This window comes from Ranitomeya imitator, chromosome 6 (genome assembly GCF_032444005.1).
Source record: "Ranitomeya imitator isolate aRanImi1 chromosome 6, aRanImi1.pri, whole genome shotgun sequence".
NCBI lineage: Eukaryota > Metazoa > Chordata > Amphibia > Anura > Dendrobatidae > Ranitomeya > Ranitomeya imitator.
In genome coordinates, this window is record NC_091287.1 from 565067730 (window position 1) to 565085825 (window position 18096).

The window sequence follows — 18096 nt, forward strand, 5'->3', positions numbered from 1 at the left end:
AATTGAAATTGTGAGCCCCAAATGGGGAAAATAATGACAATGTCTGTACAGCGATGTGAAATTAATGGTGCTATATAAGGGAGTAAAAAAAAAAAAATACAGCAATAAGTAAGGTTGGTAGGGATATTTCAACCTCTGTGCTTACAAAAGTAAACAAGGCTCTTCTTTTCAGCCAAAATAATTTTCTCCGAGAATCCTGGTCTCAGCTGACGTCAGGTGATTATAATTTGGGTATTTGGAAGATCGAGACTATTTCTTCAAAAATATCTTTTGCTTATAGCATTTCCCCAATCCCAAAAAGAATACAGTTTCTTATCAATAAATTATATTTGTTTTAAAATTTATTTGTGAAACATTTCCACACATAGATCAAAGCGGCTATTCTGTGTGACTTTTTTGATGCTTACTAAGACCTGAGCTATCTTTAAAGCATTTTTCACACGCTGAACATGAATACGGCTTGTCTCCTGTGTGAATTCTCTCATGTATAATGAGACCAGATTTATCTGTAAAGCATTTTCCACATAGTGAGCATGAATACGGTTTCTCTCCTTTGTGACTTCTTTCATGTCTAACAAGATTTTGTTTACTTGTAAAGCATTTCCTACAAAGTGAACAGAAGTATGGCTTCTCTCCTGTGTGTGTTCTCTCATGACTAACAAGATTTGATTTACTTACAAAACATTTTCCACATTGTGAACAGGTATATGGCTTCTCTGCTGTGTGGCTTCTCTCATGTATTCTAAGACTAGTTCTATCTGTAAAGCGTTTTCCACATTCTGAACATGAATATGGCTTCGCTCCTGAATGAATTCTGTTGTGAGAAACAAGACAGGACTTTTCTTTAAAACATTTCCCACATAACGGACATGAATATGGCCTCTCTCCAGTGTGAGTTTTCTGATGTGTAATAAGATTAGATTGATTTTTAAAACATTTTCCACATTCTGAACATGAATTTGGCTTCTCTCTTGTGTGAATTTTCTGATGATTAAGAAGAATTGATTTTGTTGAAAAAAGTTTCCCACATTCAGTACATGAATATGGCTTCTCTCCTGTATGCGTTCTCTCATGTACGGAAAGACTTGAATGATATACAAAACGTCTTCCACATATGGAACATGGAAACGGCTTTTCTCCTGTGTGGCTTCTCTCGTGTATACTAAGATTTGTTCTATCTTTAAAGCACATCCCACATTCTGAACATGAATACGGCGTTTCTCCTGTGTGAAGTCTTCCATGTGAAATAAGACTTGTTTTATCTTTATAGCTCTTCCCACATTCTGAACATGAATATGGCTTCTCTCCTGTGTGGATTTTTTGATGTGTAATAAGATTTGACTTCTTGATAAAACACTTACCACATTCAGAACATGAATATGGTTTTTCTCCTGTGTGAATTTTCTGATGTGTGACCAGATTAAATTTATTTAGAAAACATATACCACATTCAGAACATGAATACGGCTTCTCACCTGTATGAATTCTCTCATGTCTAATGAGATCTGATTTAGTTATAAAACATTTCCCACATACTGAACATGGAAACGGCTTCTCCCCTGTGTGGCTTCTCTCATGTATAACAAGACTTGTTCTATTTGTAAAGGACTTTCCACATTCAGCACATGAATATGGATTCTTTTCTGTGTGAATTTTCTTGTGATTAACAAGAATTTTTTGAGTAGTAAAACATTTCCCACATTCAGAACATGAATACGACTTCTTTCCTGTGTGACTTTGCTCATGTATAAGAAGATGTGATTTATCTTTAAAGCATCTCTGACATTTTGAGCAGCTGTACAGTTTCTTCCCTGTGACAATTCTAGGTTCTTCATTATTAGAGGAAATCTCTGTATTGTGAAGTCCTGGATGTACGAGGTTTGCTCCTGAGGAAGGCTGAATGATATCTTCATCTTCTTCTTTATAATTTAGCGATAACACAACGATTTCCTCCGAAATCCTACTGGAAATTTCTGTTAAGATTAAAGATATATTTGTCAAATCTGTTTAAAGTAACAAAGCAAAAATCTGTATTTAAGTGTGAATCATACAGATGATCCCACTAATAATAAATCATAACAAAGCAAAAAAAGTGGAAGTTAATACATAACTTTTAATACTATAAAGTTAGTTAAAAATAGTCACCCAAGTGAACACATAAGACACAGGGGCCACGTCTCAACCATATATAATGGATATCAGAGACTGATGAGCCCTAGACAGGGTAAAAAAGTTACCAACCGTAATTTCGGAACCTATATTTCTGAGACCGGGTTCATGAAAGCTGTGTCAAAGCATCTAAGAGACAACAGCAATCCCCATACACTCAGATACGTATATCAACAATGGACAGTTAAGAACAAGTACTGCATAAAGTGCTAACTGTAACTTTAAGAAAAATAACCGGAACGGTCTCACCAATTCCATCAGGTGGGCACAGGAGCACCGGGTGTTTCTTAATCAGATGTACATCCGGAACAGAAGGAGATGACAATCCCTATGTCAATCCCTATGGGGCTACCGGTAAGCTATCCCCAAAGCTCCTGCCCTTACAAGGGCAGTCCACAGCTAACCCTGTATACATATGCCCTGCACTCTCCCTCTCTTGTCGTCCCGACGCGTTTCTTCCAAGCTCAAGTCATCAGGGGACCTGCTTGTATAAGGAGATAATGCTATGTGCTAGTAGAAGAGGGACAAAAAGTCCTGCCACCCTCTATGCTGTCCTGCAAGGAGTGGACATGGCAAGGGCCATTCTTAAATAGAGACCAAAGTGTGAGACCACGGCTATGTTCGACTTCATCATCATATCTTGGCAATAATAATTTAGGAGTAGGTGGCCTATTCCATAAGTGCTAGATTATATTGTGTATTCTATTCACTTTCTGCGGCACTTATTACACATAACTATAATCTTAAGTTGCGGTACTTTTTGTATTTCACCATATATAGTCTTGTCTAGGCTATTGCGTTATGATTATGTTCTAATAACGCACCATCCGGCACTTAATTTTAACAACTATGTATATAGCTTTTGTCGGACTGCGGTGTCTACATTTTCCGCACCATATTTTCCCCATCTTCTTGGGTTATTTACTATTGTATCCCTTTCATATTGAACACTTCAGCATATGTATACAGGGTTAGCTGTGGACTGCCCTTGTAAGGGCAGGAGCTTTGGGGATAGCTTACCGGTAGCCCCATAGGGATTGACATAGGGATTGCCATCTCCTTCTGTTCCGGATGTACATCTGATTAAGAAACACCCGGTGCTCCTGTGCCCACCTGATGGAATTGGTGAGACCGTTCCTGTTATTTTTCTTAAAGTTACAGTTAGTACTTTATGCAGTACTTGTTCTTAACTGTCCATTGTTGATATACGTATCTGAGTGTATGGGGATTGCTGTTGTCTCTTAAATGCTTTGACACAGCTTTCATGAACCCTGTCTCAGAAATATAGGTTCCGAAATTACGGTCGGTAACTTTTTTACCCTGTCTAGGGCTCATCAGTCTCTGATATCCATTATATATGGTTGAGACGTGGCCCCTGTGTCTTATGTGTTCACTTGGGTGACTATTTCTAACTAACTTTATAGTATTAAAAGTTATATCAAATCTGTTTAAACCATAAAACAGACAAAACTTATAAAACAATCATATTATGGGGATCATCAATTATTGGACAACCACTTATTAATTCCCTCAATATGTGGCGTAAAATAATATATACTTACCTACCAAACTAGCGCTGCTCTTCCAATCTGAGCCATGTTATCCCTTGCCAGTCTCGTGACCGCTGCAAGCATTGAACAGACAGCTGATTGAAAGCAGCCTTCAAAATTACAGTGCCTTGCGAAAGTATTCGGCCCCCTGGAACTTTTCAACCTTTTCCCACATATCAGGCTTCAAACAAAGACACCAAATGTAAGTTGTTGGTGAAGAATCAACAACAAGTGGAACACAATTGTGAAGTTGAACGAAATTTATTGGTTATTTTAAATTTTTGTGGAAATTCAAAAACTGTAAAGTGGGGCGTGCAATATTATTCGGCCCCTTTAATGTAATACTTTGTTGCGCCATACCTTTGCGATTACAGCTGCAAGTTGCTTGAGGTTTGTCTCTATCAGTTCTGTACATGGAGAGCCTGAAATTCTCGCCCATTCTTCCTTGGCAAACAGCTCGAGCTCAGTGAGATTTGATGGAGATCGTTTGTGAACAGCAGTTTTCAGCTCTTTCCACAGATTCTCGATTGGATTGAGGTCTGGACTCTGACTTGGCCATTCTAACACCTGGATACGTTTATTTGTGAACCATTCCATTGTAGATTTTGCTTTATGTTTGGGATCATTGTCTTGTTGGAAGACAAATCTCCGTCCCAGTTTCAGGTCTTTTGCAGACTCCAACAGGTTTTCTTCAAGAATGGTCCTGTATTTGGTTCCATCCATCTTCCCATCAATTTTAACCATCTTCCCTGTCCCTGCTGAAGAAAGCAGGCCCAAACCATGATGCTGCCACCACCATGTTTGACAGTGGGGATGGTGTGTTCAGGGTGATGAGCTGTGTTGCCTTTATGCCAAACATATCGTTTGTCATTGTTGCCATAAAGTTTGATTTTGGTTTCATGTGACCAGAGCACCTTCTTCCACATGTTTGGTGTCTCCCAGGTGGCTTGTTGCAAACGTTAAACAACACTTTTTATGGATATCTCTGAGAAATGGCTTTCTTCTTGCTACTCTTCCATAAAGGCCAGATTTGTGCAGTGTACGACTGATTGTTGTCCTATGGACAGACTGTCCCACCTCAGCTGTAGATCTCTGCAGTTCATCCAGAGTGATCATGGGCCTCTTGGCTGCATCTCTGATCAGTCTTCTCCTTGTTTGAGATGAAAGTTTAGAGGGACGGCCGGGTCTTGGTAGATTTGCAGTGGTATGATGCGCCTTCCATTTCAATATGATCGCTTGCACAGTGCTGCTTGGGATGTTTAAAGTTTTGGAAATCATTTTGTATCCAAATCCAGCTTTAAACTTCTCCACAACAGTATCATGGACCTGCCTGTTGTGTTCCTTGGTCTTCATGATGTTCTCTGTGCTTCACACAGAACCCTGAGACTATCACAGAGCAGGAGCATTTATAAGGAGACTTGATTACACACAGGTGGATTATATTTATCATCATTAGGCATTTAGGACAACACTGGATCATTCAGAGATCCACAATGAACTTCTGGAGTGAGTTTGCTGCACTGAAAGTAAAGGGGCCGAATAATATTGCACGCCCCACTTTTCAGTTTTTGAATTTCCACCCAAAAGTAAAATAACCAATAAATTTCATTCAACTTCACAATTGTGTTCCACTTGTCGTTGATTCGTCACCAAAAATTTACATTTGGTATCTTTATGTTTGAAGCACGATATGTGGGAAAAGGTTGAAAAGTCACAGGGGGCCGAATACTTTTGCAAGGCACTGTACGTCTGAGCAAAAGAAACTGCTCAGACAGTTGTGAAGGCTTCAGCTGCCGATCGTCTGCAGCTATAATGTGACATTGTTAGGGGACACAGCACAGAGTGAAGACGCAGTGCTGATCGAGGCGGTAAGCATACTTTTGTTTTTTTTATTTATACAGCACACTAAGACAAATAATAAAAGGGGCGTCCAAAAGTGAACAACTCCTTTAACTACTCCAGACCAACAAAAGACTTTAAACCTCCAGGAACAATGTGTAAAGTTACAGAGTAAAAATGCCACTGTCAATTCAAATCGCTGTTATGAGCCTCGCCCCCATAAAAATACAAAACAAAAATTTCTAATATATAAATATATTTGTTACAGAGGGGGAAACAAGTTTCCAGACATTAGTGTTCCCATATGGTCATTAAAGAAAAAACAAAAACGCATGACAGTCACATAAAAGTGAAGTCCGAAGTATCACGCAAAAAAAAAAAAAAAAAAAAAAAAAAAAAACTATTACTTGTATAAACAAGCGAGAAAATGTTTTTATTGTTCTTTAACCCCTTCCCGACCTTTGACGCATACGCTGCGTCATGAAAGTCGGTGCCATTCCGACCCATGACGCAGCATATGCGTCATGGAAAGATCGCGTCCCTGCAGGCCGGGTGAAAGGGTTAACTCCCATTTCACCCGATCTGCAGGGACAGGGGGAGTGGTAGTTTAGCCCAGGGGAGGTGGCTTCACCCCCTCGTGGCTACGATCGCTCTGATTGGCTGTTGAAAGTGAAACTGCCAATCAGAGCGATTTGTAATATTTCACCTAAAAAACTGGTGAAATATTACAATCCAGCCATGGCCGATGCTGCAATATCATCGGCCATGGCTGGAAACACTTATGTGCACCCACCCCACCCCTCCGATCGCCCCCCCAGCCCCCCGATCTGTGGTCCGCTCCCCTCCGTCCTGTGCTCCGCTCCCCCGTCCTCCTGTCCGCTTCCCCCGTGCACCAATCACACCCCCCGCGCTCCAATCAAACCCCCCCGCACTCCGATCCCCCCCCCGCACACAGCGACCCCCCCCGTGCTCCGATCCACCCCCCCCCGCACAGCGATCCCCCACCCCGTGCTCCAATCCTCCCCCGTGCTCCAATCCTCCCTCCCGTGTTCCGATCCACCCCCCCCATGCTCCGATCCACCCCCCCGTGCTCCGACGCCCCCCCCGTGCCCTGATCTCCCCCCCCTTATACTTACCTGGCCGCCCGAGGTCCGTCCGTCTTCTTTCCTGCGCGCCGCCATCTTCCAAAATGGCGGGCGCATGTGCAGTGCGCCCGCCGAATCTGCCGGCCGGCAGATTCGTTCCAGAGTGAATTTTGATCACTGAGATATAACCTATCTCAGTGATCAAAATAAAAAAAAATAGTAAATGACCCCCCCCCTGTCACCCCCATAGATAGGGACAATAAAAAAATAAAGAATTTTTTTTTTTTTCACTAAGGTTGGGGTAAGAACTAGGGTTAGGGTTAGGGGTAGGGTTTCGGTATGTGCACACATATTCTGGTCCTATGCGGATTTTTCCGCAGCGGATTTGAAAAATCCACAGTGCTAAACCGCTGCCGATTTATCGTGGATTTACCGCGGTTTTTCTGCGCATTTCACTGCGGTTTTACAATTGCGATTTTCTATTGGAGCAGTTGTAAAACCGCTGCGGAATCCGCAGAAAGAAGTGACATGCTGCGGAATGTAAACCGCTGCGTTTCCGTGCAGTTTTTCCGCAGCATGTGTACAGCGATTTTTGTTTCCCGTAGGTTTACATTGAACTGTAAACTCATGGGAAACTGCTGCGGATCCGCAGCGTTTTCCGCAGCGTGTGCACATACCTTTAGAATTAGGCTATGTGCACACGGTGCGGATTTGGCTGAGGATTCGCAGCAGTGTTCCATCAGGTTTACAGTACCATGTAAACATATGAAAAACCAAATCCGCTGTGCCCATGGTGCGGGAAAATACCACGCGGAAACGCTGCGTTGTATTCTCCGCAGCATGCCAATTCTTTGTGCGGATTCCGCGGCGTTTTACACCTGTTCCTCAATAGGAATCCGCAGGTGAAATCCGCACAAAAAACACTGGAAATCCGCGGAAAATCCGCAGGTAAAACGTAGTGCCTTTTACCCGCGGATTTTTCAAAAATGGTGCTGAAAAATCTCATACGAATCCGCAACGTTGGCACATAGCCTTAGGGTTGGGTTGGAATTAGGGTTGTGGTTAGGGGTGTGTTGGGGTTAGGGGTGTGTTGGGGTTAGGGTTGTGATTAGGGTTATGGCTACAGTTGGGATTAGAGTTAGGGGTGTGTTGGGGTTAGTGTTGGAGGTAGAATTGAGGGGTTTCCACTGTTTAGGCACTTCAGGGGGTCTCCAAACGCAACATGGCGCCACCATTGATTCCAGCCAATCTTGTATTCAAAAATTCAAATGGTGCTCCCTCACTTCCGAACAGTGGTTTACCCCCACATATGGGGTACCGGCATACTCAGGACAAACTGCGCAACAATTACTGGGGTCCAATTTCTCCTGTTACCCTTGAGAAAATAAAAAATTGCTTGCTAAAACATCATTTTTGAGGAAAGAAAAATGATTTTTTATTTTCACGGCTCTGTGTTATGAACTTCTGTGAAGCACTTGGGGGTTCAAAGTGCTCACCTCACATCTAGATAAGTTCCTTTCGGGGTCTAGTTTCCAAAATGGGGACACTTGTGGGGGGTTTCTACTGTTTAGCCACATCAGGGGCTCTGCAAACGCAACGTGATGCCCACAGAGCATTCCATCAAAGTCTGCATTTCAAAACGTCACTACTTCACTTCCGAGCCCCAGCATGTGCCTAAACAGTGGTTTACCCCCACATATGGGGTATCAGCGTACTCAGGAGAAACTGGACAACAACTTTTGGGGTCAAATTTCTCCTGTTACCCTTGGGAAAATAAAAAAATGCGGGCTAAAATTCATTTTTGAGAAAATAATTTTTTTATTTTATTTTCATGGCTCTGCGTTATAAACTTCTGTGAAGCACTGGAGGGTTCAAAGTGCTCACTACACATCTAGATTAGTTCCTTTGGGGGTCTAGTTTCCAAAATGGGGTAATTTGTGGGGGATCTCCAATGTTTAGGCACACAGGGGCTCTCCAAACGCGACATGGTGTCCGCTAATGATTGGAGATAATTTTCCATTTAAAAAGCCAAATGGCGTGCCTTCCCTTCTGAGCCCTGCCGTGCGCCCAAACAGTGGTTTACCCCCACATATGGGGTATCTGCATACTCAGGACAAACTGGACAACAACATTTGTGGTCCAATTTCTCCTATTACCATTGGCAAAATAGGAAATTCCAGGCTAAAAAATCATTTTTGAGAAAAGAAAAATTATTTTTTATTTTCATGGCTCTGCATTATAAACTTCTGTGAAGCACCTGGGGGTTTAAAGTGCTCAGTATGCATCTAGGTAAGTTCCTTGGGGGGTCTAGTTTCCAAAATGGGGTCACTTGTGGGGGAGCTCCATTGCATAGGCACACAGGGGCTCTCCAAATGCGACATGGTGTCCGCTAACAATTGGAGCTAATTTTCCATTCAAAAAGTTAAAAGGCGCACCTTCCCTTCCGAGCCCTGCCGCCGTGTGCCCAAACAGTGGTTTACCCCCACATATGAGGTATCGGCGTACTCGGGAGAAATTGCTCAACAAATTTTAGGATCCATTTTATCCTGTTGCCCATGTGAAAATGAAAAAATTGAGGCGAAAATAAATTTTTTGTGAAAAAAAAGTACTTTTTCATTTTTACGGATCAATTTGTGAAGCACCTGAGGGTTTAAAGTGCTCACTAGGCATCTAGATAAGTTCCTTGGGGGGTCCAGTTTCCAAAATGGGGTCACTTGTGGGGGAGCTCCAATGTTTAAGCACACAGGGTCTCTCCAAACGCGACATGGTGTCCGCTAACTATGGAGATAATTTTTCATTCAAAAAGTCAAATGGCGCTCCTTCCCTTCCGAGCCTTACCATGTGCCCAAACAGCGGTTTACCCCCACATGTGAAGTATCGGTGTACTCAGGAGAAATTGCCAAACAAATTTTAGGATCCATTTTATCCTGTTGTCCATGTGAAAATGAAAAAATTGAGGCTAAAAAACTTTTTTTATGAAAAAAAAGTACTTTTTCATTTTTACGGATCAATTTGTGAAGAATCTGGGGGTTTAAAGGGCTCACTATGCATCTAGATAAGTTCCTTGGGGCGTCTAGTTTCCAAAATGGGGTCACTTGTGGGGGAGCTCCAATTTTTAGGCACACGGGGGCTCTCCAAATGTGACATGGTGTCCGCTAAAGAGTGCAGCCAATTTTTCATTCAAAAAGTCAAATGGCGCTCCTTCCCTTCCAAGCCCTGCCGTGCGCCCAAACAGTGGTTTACCCCCACATATGAGGTATCAGCGTACTCAAGACAAATTGGACAACAACTTACGTGGTTCAGTTTCTCCTTTTACATTGGGAAAATAAAAAAATTGTTGCTGAAAAATCATTTTTGTGACTAAAAAGTTAAATGTTCATTTTTTCCTTCCATGTTGCTTCTGCTGCTGTGAAGCACCTGAAGGGTTAATAAACTTCTTGAATGTGGTTTTGTGCACCTTGAGGGGTGCAGTTTTTAGAATGGTGTCACTTTTGGGTATTTTCAGCCATATAGACCCCTCAAACTGACTTCAAATGTGAGGTGGTCCCTAAAAAAAATGGTTTTGTAAATTTCGTTGTAAAAATGAGAAATCGCTGGTCAAATTTTAACCCTTATAACTTCCTAGCAAAAAAAAATTTTGTTTCCAAAATTGTGCTGATGTAAAGTAGACGTGTGGGAAATGTTATTTATTAACTATTTTGTGTCACATAACTCTCTGGTTTAACAGAATACAAATTCAAAATGTGAAAATTGCGAAATTTTCAAAATTTTCGCCAAATTTCCGTTTTTATCACAAATAAACACAGAATTTATTGACCTAAATTTACCACTAACATGAAGCCCAATATGTCACGAAAAAACAATCTCAGAACCGCTAGGATCCATTGAAGCGTTCCTGAGTTATTACCTCATAAAGGGACACTGGTCAGAATTGCAAAAAACGGCAAGGTCTTTAAGGTCAAAATAGGCTGGGTCATGAAGGGGTTAAAACACAAGTATGAAAGGAGTTCACTTTCCAAGTTCATCATTACCTACCTGCGGAGTCATCAGGAATTCCTTCTTTCCCTTCGTTCATACTCGGTGGATCAATCATCATCTCTTCGGCTTCTTCTTTAACCTCCACTGTTATAATAGTCAGATCTTCCCCCTGATACACCAGGTGTAACAAGTCAGTACAATAAGACAGAAAGATGGAGAAATATAACAGATCAGCATAAGTGCAATGGAAGAGGGCTGGAAATACGTGTCACCCCCTTCTTTAAAGGATTTGTTTTTGGCCGGGTATCACTTATCACCACAACTTCATTGGGACAAAAAGTAAAAGACAGACAAATGGGCATCTATTTACCCAAAACAGGTAATCACATGATCACCTCTGCTACGCCGGTGATTGGCATGGCTTGTAAGCGCTGCACCGCTCCGCTCCTCCCAGGGTCTCACCGTCTCGCTTGGCTGCCTCTTGCAGACCTTCCAGTGCTACTACTACCTCTTATTTCTGAGAGTCCCCACCTGGCTATAGGGAGGCACGGCCGGGCTCTGCAGGAATTGATAATCACGGTGTCCTGCAGAGTTCTGCTTCCCAGGCCTATCCCCTGCCAGCCGGTGGAATATTAGGCAGCTTCTCCCTTCACTCCTTGCCTGAGCTTTGCTCCTCTTGCCATTTGCTATAGAGCTCTGTCATGGTGTTGTATTGGTCTGACCTCATGCTTGTTTAATCATCTTGTCTGATCTCTGGGTTCCTGACCTTGGCTTTGTACTCTGACCCTGTGCTGCCTGACCACGTTTTTGCCTTGGCTGTCTGTACCTTGTGTTCTGCCTCTGATCCCTTCGGTCAGCTGCTGCAGGTCTGGGAAATGTCCTGGTTGGCACCTGGTAGCTACTTGATGGCCAAATCTCTCCTCACCATCAGAGGCTCTAATGAAAGCAGGTAGCTACTTAGTCACCCCCACAATGACTGACAATCCCCTACCTCCACCCCCCACAAAATATACAGTGGGTACGTGAAGTATTCAGACCCCTTTAAAATTTTTCACTTTGTTTCAATGCAGCCATTTGGTAAATTCAAAAAAAGTTTATTTTTCCATCATTAATGTGCACTCTGCTCCCCATCTACACTGAAAAAAAAAAAAAAAAAAAAAGTAGAAATTTTTGCAAATTTATTAAAAAAGAAAAAACCAAATCTCCCATGGTCATAAGTCTTCAGCCCCTTTGCTCAGTATTGAGGAGAAGCCCCTTTTGGGCTAGTGCAGCCATGAGTCTTCTTGGGAATGATGCCACAAGTTTTCCCTCCTGGATTTGGGGATCCTCGGCCATTCTTCCTTGCAGATCCTCTCCAGGTCCATCAGGTTGGATGGTGAACGTTGCTGGACGCCATTTTCAGGTCTCTCCAGAGATGCTCCATTGGGTTTAGGTCCGGGCTCTGGTTGGGTCGGTCAGGAATGGTCACAGAGTTGTTCTGAAGCCGCTCCTTTGTTATTTTAGCTGTGTGCTTAGGGTCATTGAACCTTCCGCCACGGCTGAGGTCCAGAGCCCTCTGGAAGAGGTTTTCATCCAGGATATCTCTGTACTTGGCCGCATTCATGTTTCCTTCAGTGACAACCAGTCGTCCTGTCCCTGCAGCTGAAGAACACCCCCATAGCATGATGCTGCCACCACCATGCTTCACTGTGGGGATTGTATTGGGCAGGTGATGAGCAGTGCCTGGTTTTCTCCACACATACTGCTTAGAATTATCACCAAAAAGGTCTATCCCTGCCTCATCAGGACAGAAAATCATATTTCTCATAGTCTGGGAGTCCTTAATGTGTTTTTTAGCAAACTCTATGCGGCTTTCATGTCTTGCACTGAGGAGAGGCTTCTGTCGGGCCACTCTGCCATAAAGGCCTGACTGGTGGAGGCTGCAGTGATGGTTGACTTTGTGGAACTTTCTCCCATCTCCCTACTGCATCTCTGGAGCTCAGCCACAGTGATCTTGAGGTTCTTCTTTACCTCTCTCACAAGGCTCTTCTCCCACCATTGCTCAGTTTGGCTGGACAGCCAGGTCTAGGAAGACTTCTGGTGGTCCCAAACTTCTTCTATTTAAGGATTATGGAGGCCACTGTGCTCTTAGGAACCTTGAGTGCTGCAGAAATTCTGTGGTAACCTTGGCCAGATCTGTGCCTTGTCACAATTCTGTCTCTGAGCTCCTCGGCCAGTTCCTTTGACCTCATGATTCTCATTTGGTCTGACATGCACTGTGAGCTGTGAGGTCTTATATAGAAAGTGTGCGCTTTTCCTAATCAAGTCCTATCAGTTTATTTACAAAGCTGGACTCCAATGAAGCAGTAGAACCATCTCAAGGAGGATCACAAGGAAATGGACAGCATGGGACCTAAATATGAGTGTCTGAGCAAAGGGTCTGAAGACTTATGACTGATATTTCAGTTTTTCTTTTTTAATATATTTGCAAAAATTTCTACATTTGTTATTTTTCAGTAAAGATGGGGTGCAGAGTGAACATTAATGAGAAAAAAAAATGAACTTTTTTGAATTTACCAAATGGCTGCAATGAAACAAAGAGTGAAAAATTTCCGTACCCACTGTATAGTGCCTTGGAAAAAGTATTTACACCCTGTGAACTTTTCCACTTTTTCCTCATGTTACACGCACAAAGTTAAATGAATTCTATCGGGATAACATAGGGTACTTAGCAACATCATTTTGATTAAAAAAAAAAAAACAAAAAGCGTAAAAACGATTCCACTCTGGTATTAAAGCCTTACCAAATGTCTAATTAGGCAAATGTGGCTAAGGGCGGAGCAGGACCGAGACTCCAAATAATGGACACTCAGTAATGGCGGCCACAAACAATGTCCAGCTCAAAGCAGCAGGTACTTGTGAAGTGTGAAGGAAATGATGCCGGGTTTTCTAAACATTTTACAAATCTAAAGCTGAGAATTGTGAGATGCATTAGTATTCAGCCCCCTGTAGTCTGATGCCCCTTAATGAAATCCTGAGTGACCAATTGTTACGTGTTCATGTCCACGATAAAGATTTGTGTATGTTATCTGGTTTATATTGGAGTGGTGTGCGCATTTACAGCAGCGCTGTCTCTCTTTTTTTAATATTGACATTGCACCCCCATTTAAACAGCGGTGCTCCAGTTGGTCTTTATATATTACAATCACCTCCAGAAGTCACATCATTCGTACATGGAGTCCACCTGAGAGCGATTTCTTCTTATTATCACTCCAACTGTTCTGTGAAAAATGCAAAACGAAAACCAAGGAGCCCAACAGACGGGTCAGGGATAAAGTTAAGAAAAAGAGTGCAGTGTGACGTTTTCACAGTGCGTGCGATCAGATTCTCGCAGCCATTCGCCGCATAACGCCATTGTTTTCGCATGCCGATTCTGCATAAGAAAATAATCGCAGATCTGCACTGTCCCAAAGAATAACACTGGGCCAAGTGCACTGGTGAAATTAATAGGCTCTCGTGAGTGAGCCCCAAGTCGTGCACTCCACAAATCTGGCCTTTATGGAAGACTGGCAAGAAGAAAGCCATAGCAAGTATTGTAGGGTGCACAGCGAGCGTGTGGAAGAAAGGGCTCTGGTCAAAGCAGAACTTTATGGCTAAATGCAAAATGCTGTGCGTTGGAAATCCAACACTGCACATCGTCCCCGTCACACATGGAGGAGACTTTTCTTCAGCAGGGGCAGGGAAGCTGGTCAGAGATGATGGGAAGATGGATGGAGCTAAATACAGGTAAATCCTGGGGAAAACCTGTTAGAGGCTGCAAAAGACCCGAGACTGGGATGTAGGTTCACCTTCCAGCAGAACAATGACCCTAAACATCCTGCCAGAGCTACAATGGAGGGTTCAGGACAGAGCATATTCCTGTGTGAGCGGCCCAGTCACCGACCAAACCCAAATCCCAGAGAATGTGTGACAAGACGTGAAAATTACTGATCACCGACGTCTCCATCCGATGTCACCGAGCGACTGTGCAAAGAGGAAGGGGCAAAATGTCACCTCTAGATGAGAAAATCAGGAGAGACAGACCCCAATAGTAACTGAAGCAAAATGGGGTCCTGCAAAGGTTTGACTTGGGGGCTGAATACAAATGCACGGAACAATGTTCAAATTAATTTTTTCACAATAAATAGAAAACTTCGTATCATTTCCTTTACACATCACAAATACTTGCACTATAAAATTGACAAATTTTATTGATCTGAACACACATTTTATCATTATTGAATACATCTGTGGCTTTATACAGTGCCTTGTAAAAGTATTCGCCCCCCTGGATCTTTTCAACCTTTTCCCACATATCATGCTTCAAACATAAAGATACCAAATGTAAATATTTGGTGAAGAATCAATAACAAGTGGAACACAATTGTGAAGTTGAACGAAATTTATTGGTTATTTAAAATCTTTGTGGAAATTCAAAAACTGAAAAGTGGGGCGTGCAATATTATTCGGCCCCTTTACTTTCAGTGCAGAAGTTCATTGTGGATCTCTGAATGATCCAATGTTGTCCTAAATGCCTAATGATGATACATATAATCCACCTGTGTGTAATCAAGTCTCCATATAAATGCACCTGCTCTGTGATCGTCTCAGGTTCTGTGTGAAGCACAGAGAGCATCATGAAGACCAAGGAACACAACAGGCAGGTCCGTGATACTGTTGTGGAGAAGTTTAAAGCCGGATTTGGATACAAAATGATTTCCAAAACTTTAAACATCCCAAGGAGCACTGTGCAAGCGATCATATTGAGATGGAAGGAGTATCATACCACTGCAAATCTACCAAGACCCGGCCGTCCCTCTAAACTTTCATCTCAGACAAGGAGAAGACTGATCAGAGATGCAGCCAAGAGGCCGATGATCACTCTGGATGAACTGCATAGATCTACAGCTGAGGTGGGACAGTCTGTCCATAGGACAACAATCAGTCGTACACTGTACAAATCTGGCCTTTATGGAAGAGTGGCAAGAAGAAAGCCATTTCTCAAAGATATCCATAAAAAGTGTTGTTAAAGTTTGGAACAAGCCACCTGGGAGACACCAAACATGTGGAAGAAGGTGCTCTGGTCAGATGAAACCAAAATCGAACTTTTTGGCAACAATGCAAAACGATATGTTTGGTGTAAAGGCAACACAGCTCATCACCCTGAACACACCATCCCCACTGTCAAACATGGTGGTGGCAGCATCATGGTTCGGGCCTGCTTTTCTTCAGCAGGGACAGGGAAGATGGATAAAATTGACGGGAAGATGGATGGAGCCAAATACAGGACTATTCTTGAAGAAAACCTGTTGGATTCTGCAAAAGACCTGAGACTGGGACGGAGATTTGTCTTCCAACAAGACAATAATCCCAAACATAAAGCAAAATCTACAATGGAATGGTTCACAAATAAACGTATCCAGGTGTTAGAATGGCCAAGTCACAGTCCAGACCTCAATCCAATGGAGAATCTGTGGAAAGAGCTGAAAACTTCTGTTCACAAACGATCTCCATCAAACCTCACTGAGCTCGAGCTGTTTGCCAAGGAAGAACGGGCAAGAATTTCAGTCTCTGGATGTAAAAAACTGATAGAGACAAACCCCAAGAGACTTGTAATCGCAGCAAAAGGGGCGCAACAAAGTATTAAGGTAAAGGGGACGAATAATATTGCACGCCCCACTTTCCAGTTTTTGAATTTCCTCAAAAATTTAAAATAACCAATAAATTTCGTTCAACTTCACAATTGTGTTCCACTTGTTGTTGATTCTTCACCAAAAATTTACATTTGGCATCTTTATGTTTGAAGCCTGATATGTGGGAAAAGGTTGGAAAGTTCCAGGGGGCCGAATACTTTTGCAATGTACTGTACGTGTGGCCTGCGCTCCCCGTGCTGAGGAGGCCTCTTCCGTCTCGCTTTGGGTATTATATTGTATTGTTTATTACCATTTTATGTAACATTCCAAGAAATATTACGTTTTTACACTTAACCAATGGTCTGCATGCTCCTACTTGTTAGAGCAGGGGTCCCCAACTCCAGGCCTCGAGGGCCGCCAACAGTCAGGTTTTCAGGATTTCTTTAGTATTGCATCGGTGGTAATGTGATCATCTGCACAGGTGATGATTCCAACCCCTGTGCAATACTAAGGAAATCCTGAAAACCTGACTGTTGGCGGCCCTCGAGGCCTGGAGTTGGGGACCACTGTGTTAGAGGATTACAATAATTTATGACACGTACGATTACAAGAACAAAAAACCCCGTCCAGACACTAGAGCTCAGCCCCCTACCTGATGACTCTCCTCTGCACGGTCCGGGGTACACGGAGGACGGGGACTTCTCTCTGGGGGGCTTCTCCTGGATCCATCTGGGGGAGACACAGACACTCAGTGGTGGAGTCCATGGAGACCCGTCTATCACACACTTCTCTCATCACCTCCCGTTCCTCGGTTATCGGGGTCTTATAGCAATGTAGAGCTTCTAAGGCTATGTGCACACGTTGCAGATTTGACTGCGGAATTTTCTGTGCAGATTCTGCATTTCTTAACAAAAAACACAGGTCAGAATCTGCTCCCTTTTTTGGCCTGTGCACATGTTGCAGATTTTTGTGCGGATTTCTTCCTTTTTTTCCCCCTGCAGATTTCTATTATGGAATGTTCCGGCCTTATATATTCAGCACCACAGTGAAGGTCAACTCAAAAGGATTCCTGCGCATAAATGTCTGGGCGCTATGTAATGTATGAGAGGGTTAATAGTCCCCCAATATTTGGTTTTGCGATGATATGATCATTAACATTAAAATATATTAACCATCGCATGCACTGATAAAGCGACTATACGGCAGAGGCTGCGTCATCTGCAGCGGGGGAGGAAGGGGCAATGTAAGAACCACCGGAAAAAGTTTTTATAAATCTCCACTGTACCGATTCCAATGGAAACAGCAGAATGATAATAATGATAATAATAACTATATAGATAACTAGATAAATATAATAAATATAATAATAAATAATAATAATAATGAGTCTGCTCACCTGGCCACTGCATGGATTCCTAAGGTCCAGGAACAGGATAAAGGCAGGGTGGACCCACGGAGAAAACTACGACCGTGTAGTGAAATTTCGCTATTAATGAGCCACTTAATTGTCGTGATTAAGATGCAAGTTGAAGCGCGTTGGTCTCTGTGCTGCGCCGCTGAGCAATGTGCTGTCGAGGGTTCAGTGGCTCATTAATAGCAGGACGGCGCTATTCTCGCTGCAGCCACCGGCCTATTACCGATTCCTCCACCACATCCACAAGCAAGGACTCGTACATTGTGGAAACCAGTAAAAGATGGAACTCCACAACCAGTGATCCGTGCGCTGTGACCAGAGATAAAGATCAAATGGGAGGAAACGTCCCATGTACGAGATCTGATGTCCTGGATGTCGGGAAAACTGGCGCCAAGGAAAGTATCAACCAC

The 18096-nt window shown here is 42.9% G+C and overlaps 1 protein-coding gene across 1 annotated transcript in view; it reads right to left on the reverse strand.

The window, feature by feature from the left end:
* Nucleotides 1–319: 319 nt before the first annotated feature.
* The window catches only part of LOC138643204 (zinc finger protein 585A-like), a 62838-nt gene continuing 45061 nt past the window's right edge, over nt 320–18096 (reverse strand). The window contains exon 6 of the mRNA XM_069732051.1: nt 320–1559. Within this exon, the coding sequence (XP_069588152.1) occupies nt 379–1559 (1181 nt within the window). The 3' untranslated portion in view covers nt 320–378. The remainder of the gene's footprint in view (nt 1560–18096) is intronic.